Below are 15416 nucleotides of genomic sequence, written 5' to 3'. Positions count from 1 at the left end.
AAGGTTTTCATTTTCTTTGGCAGCTCTGAGTGTTAACAAATTAGAGATCAATGTTCTACTAGGGCAGAAAAGTGAAGTAAAGCATATCTTGGGATAAACTTAAGAGACATTAATAGTTGCAGTTAAAGGTATTAGTGGTGCCTGAAAAACAGAATTGGAAATTCAAAAGAAAAGGTCAAAGAATATGACATTTTCCCCATTTCCTGCTGATAACTGAATTAAGTACTTTGCCCCACTTGCTGCATGCTGAATGTATACTCTTCGACAAACACACATCATGAAATCAAACAAATGATGTTGGGAAGTGAGTTGTCTTCTCACAGAACATTTCACAAGATACAGCATGTGTTTCTCCTTTGTTTCCTTTGTTTGAGTGGGTCATAGTACTGTCTCTTTCTCTGGCATCTTCAGCACTCGTTTAGATACCTGTTTGCTTTTTTATCCCTCTGTAGAAACAGGTATGTGGGGGCATGGGTGTCCAAAGTCCTCCCTTCGGTCCGTAATAGTTCAGACATCTATTCTATCAGAGGGGCACTCTGGTCCAGGGCCAGCTTCTTCCAGGACATAAGAGGGAGATGAGGTTTCATAAACACTTGGGAGTAAAGAGTAGGAGATAGGGAATTGCACTTGAATTTGAGCCAACACAGGCATAAGTAGCTCTAGGCAAACTCCACCAAAATCCTGAAAATTGGTCTTAGCACTTCCTTACCATCCAGCAGTCCTCTGTAGGCTTAGTCCAGGATCCCAGATCACTACCTTAGCTTTTTTTCAGTCATGGGGCTTCTCTTTCAGTTTGTCTTCTCTCTCTCTTCCTTGCAGCTACTTTTATCACTTCTTGAACAGAAAATGTTCTTTGCTGTGAAAGCACATCCCCTGATCTTGTCCATGAATCTTTAGTGTCTGACTATTTCTGAGTTGTCCTGAACATCCTCATTACGTGCTTGAAGTCCCCCACTAAGGCACCTGTTGGGTGCTTCTCTGAAGATTACTTTGATGCTGCAATTCAGAATTGGACAACTGGTTTGCTTTGGACAGCAACCATTCTTTTATGGAAGGATGCTCCAGTTGAATAGTTTTTCATAAAAACTGAATGCCTTGTTATTTTCAGCCCTGTGACAGGTACAAAGAACTTTTTGGTCCATCTGGTGAGTTCTGATGACAGTCCCGATGAGGGCCATCAGTCCCCTCATGCAAAAAGGAGCTCATAATAGCATGTAAAAACCCAACAAGAGCAGAAGTTGTGTTACGTGGTTCCCTAAATGTGGAATTGGACATGCTTCGTTTCATCTCTGGAGTTGAAAAATGCAACAGCTGGCTAAATAGCACAGCTAGACCAAATGAGAGAAGTCATAACTTGTATAAGAAGTAACTTATCTAAAAAATTCAAGCAAAGGCCTGATCTGATGACATTTCAGAAGACATTACTTCATTGATATATCATTTTAATAGCATTTGAGGTAGAATGAAGATGCAGTATTACCTGGGAATCTGTATGATGTTATATGCTCGGTTTTCCATAGCTTATTAAAATCAATTCAGAGACAAATAGAGTTTTTTAATTTAAATAAAGATGCCATAAAAGTGGTCATATATTTATAAAGCTGTAATTTAATATAATTTGGAACTGGGATGTATGCACACTACAGTAGGTAGTCTTACTCTTTTTGTTATTTCCCCTTTCCCAATTCCTCCTCTTCTTGCTCACTTGTTGCTTTTAGTGGCAGCTTCACAGATCAAATATGACTGGATGTTTTAAGGCTATTTCTCTTACAGTTAATCTTGCCTTTTCTTTGTAATCTACACGGTCTGCTTCACAGTTTGTGTAACAGAGGGCCGTGACCTGGTGATCATACACCTTTCACAGTGTGTGTCCCTAGTACCCAAAAGACTCTCCTGCATGGGTTTCCTTTGTGCAGCTGCTGTAATAGATGTGTCTGGACAGTGGTGGCTATGCTGGGTATCTTGTCCCTGCTTTGCAGTGCCAGAACAGAATGGGGACTGAGCCAGTCTTGAGGCTGGATTCAGATCTGTGAGGCAACTTTATAGGCTTTAGAGCTATCCTTCCTTTGGGCTTTGGAAATCTTTTTAGGCCGTATAGATCTCAGGCTGCATGTCAACAGAATGAATAAACCAAAATGCTTCATATTATCCACAAATGGATTCGTAAAAGATAATGAGATGAAATGGCCAGAAGTTCAATTAAGGGATAAAAGAAATCTTCGCTTCAGCAGAAATGGATTAAAAAGAGGCAAAGAAAACTTTCCAATTTGCCATTCAGGGAACATGATAATCTTTGCCTGCCGATGCTTTGAGTCCTTCCGTGGGGGGAGTATGACAAGGAAAAAGAAGTCTTTAAATTAAAAATTCTCCCCTGATCTCTAAAGGTGCCAAACAACCCAAGCTCTTCATTCCTTTGGTGGGTGGAGCAGGAGCTGAGCTGAGCTGAAGTCAAGCTGTGCTCATTTTTGTCTTCCACAGCACTAACTTAAAGCAAAGGCCAGATTTGTCTCTTTTGTATGGAAGTTACACGTCTCTTTCTTTGTCAAATAAACTGTTAACTACATAACTATTAAATTAAAAAAAAAAAAAAAAGGTTGCATGAATGTTACCCTCATACTGAATCTGTTCAGGGCTTTAAGAGCCAAGGGGCTTAAAAGAAAAAATTCAATGCCAAAATAAGTCATGGTATGTCTTCAGTAAGAACAGTTTCAGCACATTTGTAATAAAATAGTGCTTATAGGTGATGTATCTTTAGAGAAATTAAATGAAGGCTCTCAAGTTCTCCTGGTTCTTTTGATAACCTTTTATCAGCTTGGATGACACAAGATCTTTCAGAACTTTATCTGGCTGAAAATCTGAAGATTTTCAGCAGAGAGTAAAACATGCACTTCTGCTTTGAGGTCCCACATGCAGACAAAACAGCTGACCTTCCAAGGTTCTGTAGGAATTTATTTTCTTACACAGACCTTTGAAATCAGAGCTGTCTAGCAAAATAATTCTTCTCCTATTCCTCCACAATATGTTCTTTAAGCAGCCTCTGCTCTTACTTTTGTTCAGGAAAGATTATTTCAGGGGCAAACATGATGAAAATACTTTTGCCCGTGGTCAGATCTCATTCTTCTCTACCTGAATTCTAGCATTATTTATACTTGATATGGCTCTGTGTATTTATCAGGGGAAACTGGATAGATTTAAAATTGAATTTCAAGTCCTCTTTTTCTTTAGCTTCTCTTCCTCAGTGCCAGCCAACACTTCTTTCTGTTCCCTTCTTTGAAAAGGCTCTTAAAAAGACACTTCTTCCTCAAGAACAACTAATCCTGATCTTTCTATTCAAAGAAGGGTGCTAAGTGAAAGGCATAGAAAATACTACTTGTCACTCAATTTGGTTGCAACCTATATGTTATCTCTAGGCCATAAACACTTAAGTACCTTAACCTGTGGTGGTCCTATTCAGGTCAATTAAAGTCACATGTGACATTAGTCATTTGACTGAACACTATGAGATTTTGAAGGTTTTTCAACAAAATCCTCTGAATGGCTTACTGCCTGTATGGTAACTAACACAACATTACAATATTTTTAAAAATGTTGAATAGGTGATTTTGGAACTGCATTTTAAGAATTTTCTTTAGGGAAGCTAAAATTGAGCAGAGTTTGGATGCTTCCTAGGTTCTGGGTTTTGCCATTCCTGTGAAAATGTGCCTAAGCTTGTCTTACTCCAGTTCAGCTGGACAATTGATATTCCTATAAAAACATCCTTTCACACATACATTAAAATAGTGGTTTCCCTCTGACTCAGATTTTGCCTGTCTTACCAAAACCTTCTGCCATACAGGTGGGCAAGTAGAGAAAAATACAGTGTTTCCTACAGTATATTTATCTGTTTGCTGCTGCTGCCCAAGTGCTTGTGAAGGTTGAAGATTACTTGCTCCTTGAGGACTGTCACTCTTGGACTGTCAAAATACATGTTGGCCAGTCCTAAGCCCAGACAGCCAGAAGAACAACCCAAGTACAGTACTGTGCCAGTGTCGTGAGGCTGAGAGGAATAGGTGACTTGAGCTGAGGACATCAGAGGCGCAGCCTGAAAGATGGGGACTGGGTACAGAAAGTTAAAGAGACTGTGAAAAGGCAGGAGTTAGTTAACGGGAGAGTCTCCTCTGGAGATACAGGATAGAGAACACAGTTAAGAATAGACTGAGGGAACAACAAGCTGTGTGGATTGAGGGAACAGAGCAGAGAGCTTGATAGCTATTGGGAATATTAGAATCTGTAAGAGAGTTTGTCTGGCAGAAGTCAAGCCTACCTACTGCTTTGTTAGTTCTAGTTCTGGTAGAACAAGACTGTATTGAAGATGTAAAGCATCGTGATTTCCCAGGGGATGCAAGCTTGGTGTCATGATTTTATGTCATGGCATTTCTAGCATTTGGTGGATTTCTTTTTTCTCTTCACCAATTATTATTTTTTTTCAAGCTTTCTCTGCTCAAAGAATAACCAACTGCTAAACTTAAATACCTGCAAGTTGGAAAACAGCGGTGTAGAAGGTAGTGGGCTTATTCAGATGACTTGGACCTGAGATGTATTGCCATACCTGCTCCTGTAATTGCTGGGGTTCCCCTTTATGACCCAACTTACTCAGGGTGCATGGCAACCATTATTTATTTCACAGTACTGAAACTTTGAAAAATTACTAGCTTCTATTAGGCCTTTCCGTGTTGCCTTTCCCATAATGTTAAAGAAATGAAAATAAATTCCCTAATTCCTGTGCAAGGTAATTAAGGCTAAAATTCTTTATGCATAGAGAAATCATGGTGACTAATGATCGCAAGGGCCCTTTATGCTGAGTAAGAGGTAGGTAAGGCATGATGTCTTGGAATCCTTAGCTTTTTCAGGCACTATGTGTCTTGGAAATAGGACTCTTGCTCTTTGGTTATGGCTGTTCAGCTGTTCAAATCTGGTGTGGCTTGGTTTTTCCCTGCTGAGAGTCATGGTGGACTTTAGGGCATAACCCTCAGACTAGATTATTGTCATTGTATGTGCTGGAGAATGCCCCGGCATCCCTGTCTGCCTGTTCTGCTCTTAATCCTACACATGTGCCGTTAATACTTGCCACAGTTCTGAGCTGGATGGGTATATGGTCTGGTCCAGTATGTCAGTTTTTATTGTAAAGGTGGGTAGTGTTTCTTCAGTCAGTCAGACAGCAGATGAGAAGCATGCTTACAGGTGGGTTAATCTCCCCCAACTTTACCAGCTTTAAAGTTAATCACCTCTTTTGAGACAGTTATTCAGGCCCCATTGATTTGGCAGTGATAGAATAGAATCACAGGATGGTTTTGGTTGGAAAGGGACCTTCAAGACCATCTAGTTCCAGCCCTGCTGCCAGGGGCAGGGACACCTCCCACCAGCCCAGGTTGCTCCAAGCCCCGTCCAGCCTGGCCTTGAGCACTGCCAGGGATGGGGCAGCCACAGCTGCTCTGGGCAACCTGTGTCAGTGCCTCACCGCCCTCACGGTAAAGAAGTTCTTCCTAATATCCAGTCTAGATCTACCCTCTTTCAGTTCAAAACTATTCCTGCTTGTCCTGTCGCTACAGACCCTACTAAAAAGTCTGTCCCCATCTTTCGTATAAGCCCCCTTTAAGTACTGGCACGTGCTCTAAGGTCTCCCCGAAGCCTTCCCTTCTCCAGGCTGAACAACCCCAACTCTCAGCCCGTCTTCCTAGGAGAGGTGCTCCAGCCCCTGATCATCTCCGTGGGCTCCTCTGGACTCGCTCCAACAGGCCCGTGCCCTCCTTGTGCTGAGGACCCCAGAGCAGAGGCAGCGCTGCAGGGGGGTCTCACCAGAGCGGAGCAGAGGGGCAGAATCCCCTCCCTGGCCCTGCTGGCCACGCTGCTCTTGGTGCAGCCCGGGGCTCGGTTGGCTTGCTGGGCTGCGAGCGCACCTTGCTGGGCCACACTGAGCTTCTCGTCCATCAGCACCCCCAAGTCCTTCTCCTCAGGGCTGCTCTATCCATTTTCCACCCAACCTGTATTGATACTGGGGGTTGCCCTGACCCAGATGCAGGACCTTGCATTTGGCCTTGTTGAACTTGATGGGGTTTGCACGGGCCCACCTCTCAGGCCTGTGCATCTCCCTCTGGACGGCATCCCTTCCCTCCTTCATGTTGGCTGCAACACTCAGGTCGGCGTTGTCAGCAAACTTGCTGCGGGTGTGCTTGATCACACTGCCTGTGTCACCAACAAGGATGTTAAACAGTGCTGGTCCCAGTATCGACCCCTGAGGAACACTGCTCATCACTGGTCTCCACTTGGACATCAAGCATTGACCATGACTCTTTGTGTATGACCACCCAGCCAATTCCTATCCATGTCTCCAATTTAGGGACAAGGTTGTCATGTGGGGCAGTGTCAGATGCTTTGCACAAGTCCAGATAGATGACGTCAGTTGCTCTTCCTGCATCCACCAGTGCAGTACACCTGTCACAGAAGTCCAGTAAACTGGTCAGGCATGATTTTTCCTTAGTGAAGCTGTCACCAGTCTCCTCCTTATTCTTGGTGTACCTTAGCATAGTTTCCAGGAGGATCTGCTCCACTATCTTGCCAGGAACATAGGTGAGACTGACTGGTGTAGTTCCCTGTGTCTTTCTCATTTCCCTTTTTAAAAATGGGGCTTATGTTTCCCCTTTTCCAATCAGTGGGAACTTCACTGGACTGCCACGACTTCTCAGGTATGATGGATAGTGGCTTAGCCACTTTGTCTGTCAGTTCCCTCGGAACTCGTGTCAGAGTAATCAGAGTAATTCATGTCATTCTGAGGCGGGTGGGATCTACCGGCCAACAACGCCTGTGATTCTGGAGCACACCTCAGTGATCGGTTTAGATGAGATACTTGACTTTGAAGAAGCCAAGGTAGTCATCACAAACCAAATTCTTCGCTTTATTTTGATATTGGAAGTCAAGCAACATGCCCACGTTGTGCAAGAACTCTGTAACAGATACAGAAATAGCATCTTCTACATAATCTGGGATGATGATTAATTGCCGTAACGCTGACAGCTCTGTTCCCTCTTGGGATTTTCTAGCATCTTTCATAACACACTTCCTGCAGTTTCATACTTCTTCCAACAAAGGAGACTGTAAAGGTCTACAGAAAACCATCATTTTGTTACACACCAACAAAGAAGATTTTGAAGAGGGGAGGGTGCTGTTTATAAGTGAAGACCATTTCATAATGCATGTGCCCAAGGGACCTAAATCAAAGAGACAAGGGAACTTCATTTAGTCTTTTCTACCATTTTAGTGGCTTATTTAGTTAAAAGAACCCTAGGAATATTATATATAGAGTATATATATCTGGAATGTAATAAACATAGCTGAGCTTTGTATGTTCATGCACACAGGTGCTTGATGCAGAATGGTAAGTGGCATTGCAGTTCTGTTCCCTTCCCCCTGCCCTCCCCACCCATGCACGCTTTGGGGAGAAAAGGGTTACATTTGGAACATCTGCTGGAACTGGTGAAGATCTGCAGAGCTATTCTCTGATAGTTTGCCACTGCTGCTAACCTGAGAATTGGACTGTAGCTTTTTTCCTCCACTTTGAATCGAACAGTACATGATTATGCAGACTATATATCCAACATAGATACATAAATGTATTTATCTGGAGACTGAGGAAATTCTTTATGTCAACGGTGCTATGTTATAGCACCGCTTTTTTCTGTATTTAGAGAAATGACCCCTGTACTCTTACCTTGAGGATTAGGGAGGACTTCTCAAAGGAAACTTGATTTCTGGATTATAGAGAATATATCTCTAAAGGAGAACCTGAGTGAAGTTCAAAGGAAGATCTGATCCAAGAAACAAAGCACACTTTATCTAAGACAACAAATGATTTCTCAATAGCTTGAGTCTACTGTAGGATTAAAACTCTTTGGCATAGATAGCAGCTCACTTGATCACTTGAACTACAATTAAAAAGTAGAACAAGTACACTCAGAATATTGTTTTTGTGTCAGAAATGCTCCTTCATGCTTGAAAATTATAAAAAATTGCAATCGATCCTTACAACTGTTGTGTTCATCTTTATTGATCAGGCAAAAGAAAGATAAATCGCAGCCCAAATAAGATTATAGTAAATGTTAGCATCGTAGGGGACTGTGGGATGATAGAGAGCTATTCATCATCTCGAATGGTGACCTGTCCGCACTCGCACCATAGTCAGTGTGCTGTCTAATGGCCTACCTATTGATTTCATCTGCGTCCAAGGAACCTGGATGTAACTGTCATTGGGCAGCTGAGATTGCTAAATGCAAGGAGGTCACTGGTGTGAGGAGGATTTCATTTTCATTTTCTTACTGGCCAACAATGATTTATGAAAAAATAAATGACCCGAAGTTACACGCATGGAAACCTTGATTCTAGTACAAAAGAATTATTAGGTCTGGATCTCAGAAGCAAGACTGCAGTAGACCACCGTGCTTTTTGTGATCTGTGCATGACCTTTGACTGCAGCGGATGTTACATGATTTGTTATAATTTGTGGTAAAATATTAGACTTGCAACACAATTTTACCCATGTGTGGAGCTGGTATTCTTTTTCAGTGATTTCCATACATTTCAAGTTTATAATTCACAAGGAAGAACCTTGGAAGATGAAAACCTCAAATGGAAAGGAAAAACATTTTTTTCCTTTTATTTTTGTAGGTAGCGCTGCCTCTTTCTGAGTTTCCATCACGTGTTTTTGCTGTATGGGCTATCTTGCTTGCATTCCTTATAACGTAATTTGACACAGATATATGTTTCTCAGGACATGTTTACTAACACAATGATCAAGAAGATTGTTTCATCTTTGACTTTTACAAAAGAGTGTTCTCTCCAGTTACAGGGTTTGTGATTTTTTTTTTTCCCCTAACAATGTTTTAAACGTACTGCTTTGTCATACGTCAGTATCTTAAATAAATAAAACCCCCTGCTTACTTTACCAGAAATAAAACTGGAATGATGTTTTCCATGGACTGCATTGTGCCATCCATTTATTTTAAATATTTTAAACAGTCAAAATCAGTGTTGTAGCATAAATAAGTGTAATCCATGGTATAAATAGGTAGGTCGTTAAAGTAAGGATTCGGAATGTTTTCTGTGTAATCATGCAGTGTATGATTGTAAGAGTTTTGTTGCCATGTTAACATGACTCCCTGGGATGCCAGATGACTCAAGAGCTGCAAAGCTACGGAAGAGTTCTTGCAAGTGCCAACAAAACCTTTGTACCTCTCCATGACCTGTTTCCCCACCATTCAGGGAAAAATGGTTTGAGAGAAGTTTTGAACTGCTTTAACTTTTATTTATTCCTCCAACTGTGAAGCCAGGTGCCTTAGTTATTACATCTTAAGTCCAACTGTGCTAAGGCTATAAAAACCTCTTGAAAAATACCAGGTATATATTATCTAGACTTGAAGCATCACAACATTATAGTGATTTGTCTTTGAATATCCTACGTCCCACTGAGAAACTGCCATTTTTAAGTATAGAAAAGCTCTGTTGCTTGATGATTCAGTCTTGTCTTGCCTGCATTTTGGAAATTAATGATTTGGTGGAACTGAATGAAAGGCATTCCTGGGTTTAGGGGAGATGAAAATATGTTCTGAAGCTGCCTGATTTTAAAAATTAAAAGTAGCAACTGATTGAAGCAACCTGCAAGTTTGGAATATTTAAGTAACTCACTGTGAGAGACATTATCAAGGCAAAGAGCAAAAGAGAAAGTCAAGCTATAGTTAATTTGTTGTGCAACTTTGAAGTTTGACTTGAGTATCACCTGCAAACTAGATGGGGATATATATGTAAGTAACACAGACACAGACAGGCAAAGAAATAAGACTTCAGTTTTTGGTGGGTTTTTTTTGTTTGGTTGGGTTTTTTGTTGGTTTTTTGGGTGGGTTTTTTTTTTGTTTTAATGGAGAAACTTCAAAGGCTCCAGCAGCACCTAGTGCTAAATATGTGCTTCTTTCCTCATGTGTCTTTATAGTTTCCTCCCTAAGAGCCATCTCTTTTGCATAGCCTTCTAGAACCAAGAGGACATACTTATATAAAAAAACACCAAAAAAGAGTCATCTTTAAAACTTTGTAGAATACTTGATTTGAGGGTTAGGTTTTGGGCAGTTTTGGAGCAACTTAAATTGATAAAATATCCAAATTAGCTTTATTTACTAGATATTTGCATGCATATAAATTATATTCAATCTTTTGTTTCTTTTGTTTTTTGTTTTTTTTCCCCAATTTTCCAGAGTGCCCAGTTCTACAAGGTTACCACGGAGCAATACCAAAAAGCTGCCGATGAAGTGTCAGCTCGGTTCAAGTAAGTCTTCCTTATTGTTATTTTTAAGTCTGGCAGCTAGGTGAGTTCTGTACATAAAAATGCACAGTAATTCCCTTCCCCCTCTCATAGATCCTATCATTTTGTGCTGTTTATTGAAATGAAAGAATTTGGAAGAATTTGGAAGCCAGTACATAGCAACCATAAGCTGTATAGAAATTGGATGTGCAGTTGGTAGTATACTAATTAATTTGTATTTGATAAGATACATGAAATATTCTAAAATTGTATTTCTTAACATTTTTTCTCTAATGGAGCCCCCAAAATGTAGTTCCAACCTTGCATTACAATAGTATTCATCCTACGCTTGCATGATGTGAAAGGATTTAAATTAGCAACTTCACTTTGCCCTTAACAGTGAAGGTCAAATTAAATAATTTTTATTAGTCCTGAGGATGGTTAAATGAAGATATAGTAATTGACGGATCAAAGTGACTCTGACCCTTAGCCTTGGACTCTTCCCTCTCTGCTGGTTCATCCATTAGGCAGAAGGTTCAATTTATCATTTTAGTAAGGATACAGAGAGAACTTTTTACAACCTTTTTGTCTCAGCAGTAACTAAGAAATACTGCATAAAATGAATTATTCTGTAACAATTTTTAGATTTGTGGAGGCATTTTCTTTTGGCTTGCATTTGAGTGTTTTTGGTTTGTTTTTTTTTTGATGAGTAAGAAGAGAAAAGGCCTTTTTGAGCTACTGATAATGCTATAAATAAAGTTCTTAACTGTAAGATAAAAATCATTTTATCTCTTAATATCATGAATTGTTAAGTATTCTCTAGAGTATATATGAAATCTTTGTATTGGTTAATGGTGTAGGGTATATTGAGGACTGAATTCATCTGTCCTTTAAAGAAAAGGGACAGGATGACCATTGACTCAAGGTCTGATTTAAGCGTAATTTGGAGGGCTTGGTGTGGTGTTATTCATTGTCATGTTTTTCCATCTGTGATAAGATTCCCATCAAGGGGGTATCTTTCCTTCCTCTGTTACAGTGGACTATTTTCAGCTTTTTGAAATCTAATTATTGCCTAATCTCACTTTCATTATTCCAAAACAAGCTTTTGTTCTGTTTTGAAGCACTAGTTGATAGCTCTGGGCAGTTATTGTGGCCAGATGTAGGAAATGGCTTTGGGTTTGATTTTTCCCCATAATATACTAATAATTTTCTAAGTAAATCAAATGCTTTTGGGTTCATTCTTGCATAAATGGAGCCAGTAGATATAGCAGGGGCCAGTTCTTCGCATCAGGCAATATCTAAGAATTTTAAGAAAACTGTTTTGAAGGATATTTCAGTCTACCTGCATAAACCAAAAAATATTTACTGTAGAGGGATTCAGAGAGGGAATCAGAGATTCCTCACACCTAATGAGACTGGTCTTTTCTTGATTTTCTAGAGATTAAAGGTATAAGTAGAAATTTGACTAGTCTTGCTGTAATGGCATTACTGAAATTGCTGTGCTGCTTTTGCACTTCAAGCCAAATTTCCTGAAAAATTATCTGGAGCTTTTTGATTAGTGGAACCAGTTTTGGTCCGTTGCCTTAAAAAAAAAAACCAAAAGGAAAACATGAAAAGAAAAAGGTACCTGAAGTATGTATGTAAATTGTAGTAGATTTGAGAAAGTGCATGAAATATCACTATTACTTTACAATTTAAGTTTGCCTTATATGCAGTCCTTTTAAATCCCATGTCTTTTTATTGAAGGTTTGAATTCAGCAGATGTTATTTTATCCCTGCCTTTTGTATGTAACTTGATGGTTAAATTATGAATGATTTAGTGAAACCTAAAGATGATGCTCTTTTCCTGTCACCAGGCACTTCTCATGTTCAGTTTAATTGCATGTGCAGATTGAGGACGGAGTTTCAAGCAATAGTGTTTAAAGAGCTTGTTTAATTGGCTGTAAAAAAAGAATTAAATAAGGTTGAACTGCTAAATTTTGTTAATGCGTAAACTGATGTGCTGCATGTCAGTGTGATTTCAGGTTCTAAGTGCAAGATTAATAGATCTAATTGTGGTATTATTACAAAATAGTCTCACTTTATGTAAAATGTGTCTCAAATTAGTTACTAAGTTTTATTGAGATAACTTGCATTTCTTCAACTTTTTAAGCTATATCTCCTTCAAGAGATAAGAGGGGTGGATAATTACTTAAATATTTCCTGGATTTTCCTTTTCCTTCCTCTATTTAGTCCCTGAAATTACATCAGCTGTGGCTTCATTGGTCTTCAGGGGTAATTCACCCTATTAAAAAGGGAAAAAACCAAATATCCCATATAGTCTTGTATTAGAGAACTGGCAGGTCTTCTGTACTTCGTCTGCAGCCCTTATTGATGCCTGCTTATTACCTTCTCCAGCGCTGCCTGGATTAGACTGATATCCCAAATGTTCATGATAAATGTTTTATCTCTGTGAGGTCCTGATTCACATTGATCAAATTCTGAATTATCAAATGGTTCATCTCTTTAAGACACTAATTCACATTGATCAAATCCTAAATGACCAGGTTCAGTCAGTTCCTGCAGTACGCAAATTACATTAAAACAACATTACTAGAGCATGCTGCCTTTTCTAATGTAGGAGTTATGTTACCCGCAGTTACATTATAACCAGAATTATTATATTATGAAGATGTCTGTGTTATAATGAGAAGTTTACACAAGAAGAAAAGAATGCAATATTACAGGAAGAGCCAGGCTTTGGGCAAAGATTTGAACTTTTACTAATCAAATTGTACATTTGTGTGGTGGGTTTTTTCCTTAATTTGAAGGGCGGGTAGCGGGAAATTCAGCAGCTGTGGTGGTGACATTTTATTCCCCCATGGTGTCTAGAGCCAAGTAACATCTTGATTATTCATTTAGGAATAGAGTAAGTGGATAGGGCAAATGCTGCCTAAAATAAATGTTTTTACTTTATCTTCTGTGGGTTTTGAATCCTTCTGGTAGGTAATAGACTTCATAGCTGTGCACTAGTGCTTTTTTTTTTACAAAATATTTTGCCGTTCTTCTCCTGCTCCACTGCTGTCTTATAGACAACATGGAGTTGCTTCTTGCTGCTGGGCTCTTGGCAAAAACAGTCCCTAGCTGGCCAGATTGATAGAAGATCCAGGTCCTCTTTGGGGATCACAACAAAGCCAAATTCTGGATCTTGTGCATCATGGCACAGGGTTTATATGTGTTTGTATGTTGATAGACTCCTGGATGAAATTACCCAGTGCTACCAGTTTTAATCATGGAGGATTCTCTGCATCATCTAGTGGCTTGGGGGTTTATTCTGAATTACAGCTTTTGGTGGTTTTATTCCCTTACTATGAGGCTTTTGATCATGAACCTTGCCATCAGGACAAATGCGTCTTGGGAACTGAAGGTGCTCATTTGATTAAACACAGAAAGGTTTGGGATTTGTTCAGGCTGCTTCACACACTATGATCTTCACACATTTGAGACGTTTTAAAAACAGTTTTACAAACCAAATCAATATGTTTCATTTGATCCTCAATCATTTCCATTGCTCTGATCGCTGATGGAAAGGAGAGCTTGGTGCTAGCCAGGCAACAGACTATTACAACCTTGAATATATGTTCAGCAGGGGGTTTAATTCAGGGTAGAGTGAACGGGGAGAGATGACAAAACATCAATGTCTTGTCTTGCTTTAATTGGTGACTTCTGTAGCATGAAGCTTTGTTTATTAATGTTTACTGAAAATAAAATTTAAAGCACAGTTACGTTTGTTTATCTGTAAATACATAGAACCATGAGGAGTGTTTCCTTTAAGTCATGTTTTAGCTAATATTCTTTAGAACTAGGAAGTGAAGCTGAGTAGGTCTGTAATGAAGCCACGTTAAATGAATAACAGTGACACTTTGATCTTCAAATATAATTGTCTCACAAAGCAGTGATGCCAATTTTCTGGATATTGGGGGAGGGGGGGAGCAGTATAGAGAGAAAATAAGGTTTTTAATGACAAATTGGGATGAGACCAGGAAAGGTTAATTTCACTGTTCTCATTACCTTTCTGGTATTGGGCACATATGGTGAATTTTAAGGGACTCTTCCGCACTATCTGTAAATTAGGAATATTGCTAGTTCCTTGATCTTCAGTAACTACCATGTTGTACTTGCATACTGCTGTAACATAGATATCAATTTTGGAGATATCCAAACAAATAGCTCCTGCTTCGTTTCTGCTTGTACAGATCCAACTTGTGAGAAACTTTCAGTTTCTAGCAGTTCCTTTTGCTACCTTAATTAACATTAAAAACTAAAGTTAAACGTATAGTTTATAAATTGTTGGTGAAATACTACATAGTATTTTTCCAGTGACAGAAAATAGAAAGCTATTTAGAAAACCTTGGACACAGCCTGCAGGCTTGCCTTCTAGTTGAGCTGTCTTTGCTCAGCCAAAGATGATGGGCTCTAAATAGAAATATCCTGAATTAATCTTTTCTCTTACAAATATAGCACATGTATGCAGTGCTTTGTCATGAAACAATCCTGTCTGTATTGTTTGCCCTGATGATACTGTTGCTTGTAGTATTCTTGAATTCTTTTTTCACATGTTACAGCTGAGGTTGATGGTCCCAAGTTACCCACAACATCCTGCGTAAAGGTGAGCCTAAGACTGGTATGTTTGTAAGTTAAGCTGGAAGGAGTGCTTAACTTAATGCTGGCATTAAATACTGTCAACTCAGCTTAAACCATGGAGCTTTTGTTTAGCAGCAGGAGGTACCTGAGGAGTCTTATTTCTCTTTCTTTCTACTCTTCCACACTATTCCCTATTTATTCCCCAAGGCTGCTTCACTGTGTAGCTGCACACACAGCTGTGCTGACACCGTGCAGAGGCTGGCATAGCTGTGAGAGTTGCTTACGTTGATTTAAGCAGCACTCTTGTCTAATATCTAATGGCATTACACTTAATAAGCAAAGTGTAAATGGTGTTTTGCAGAGTGGGTGTGGTACTGTCACCCCTCTTGGGTTTAAATCAGTCCAGGTTCATAACATGTAGAACTGCTTCAGATGCGAAGAGAAATTGATGAAGAGACTACAGATCTTTTTG

General features: G+C 39.6%; 1 protein-coding gene across 2 annotated transcripts in view; it reads left to right on the top strand.

Annotated features, from left to right (window-relative positions):
* CHCHD3 (coiled-coil-helix-coiled-coil-helix domain containing 3) overlaps positions 1-15416 on the top strand; it is a 163690-nt gene that overhangs the window by 124143 nt on the left and 24131 nt on the right. For both annotated transcript variants that reach the window (XM_056339902.1, XM_056339901.1), the window contains exon 6: positions 10275-10345. In XM_056339902.1, the coding sequence (XP_056195877.1) occupies positions 10275-10345 (71 nt within the window). The remainder of the gene's footprint in view (positions 1-10274; positions 10346-15416) is intronic.

The sequence above is a fragment of the Falco biarmicus genome, chromosome 5 (assembly GCF_023638135.1).
Source record: "Falco biarmicus isolate bFalBia1 chromosome 5, bFalBia1.pri, whole genome shotgun sequence".
Taxonomy (NCBI): Eukaryota; Metazoa; Chordata; class Aves; order Falconiformes; family Falconidae; genus Falco; species Falco biarmicus.
This window is presented reverse-complemented; position numbering and strand designations above follow the sequence as displayed.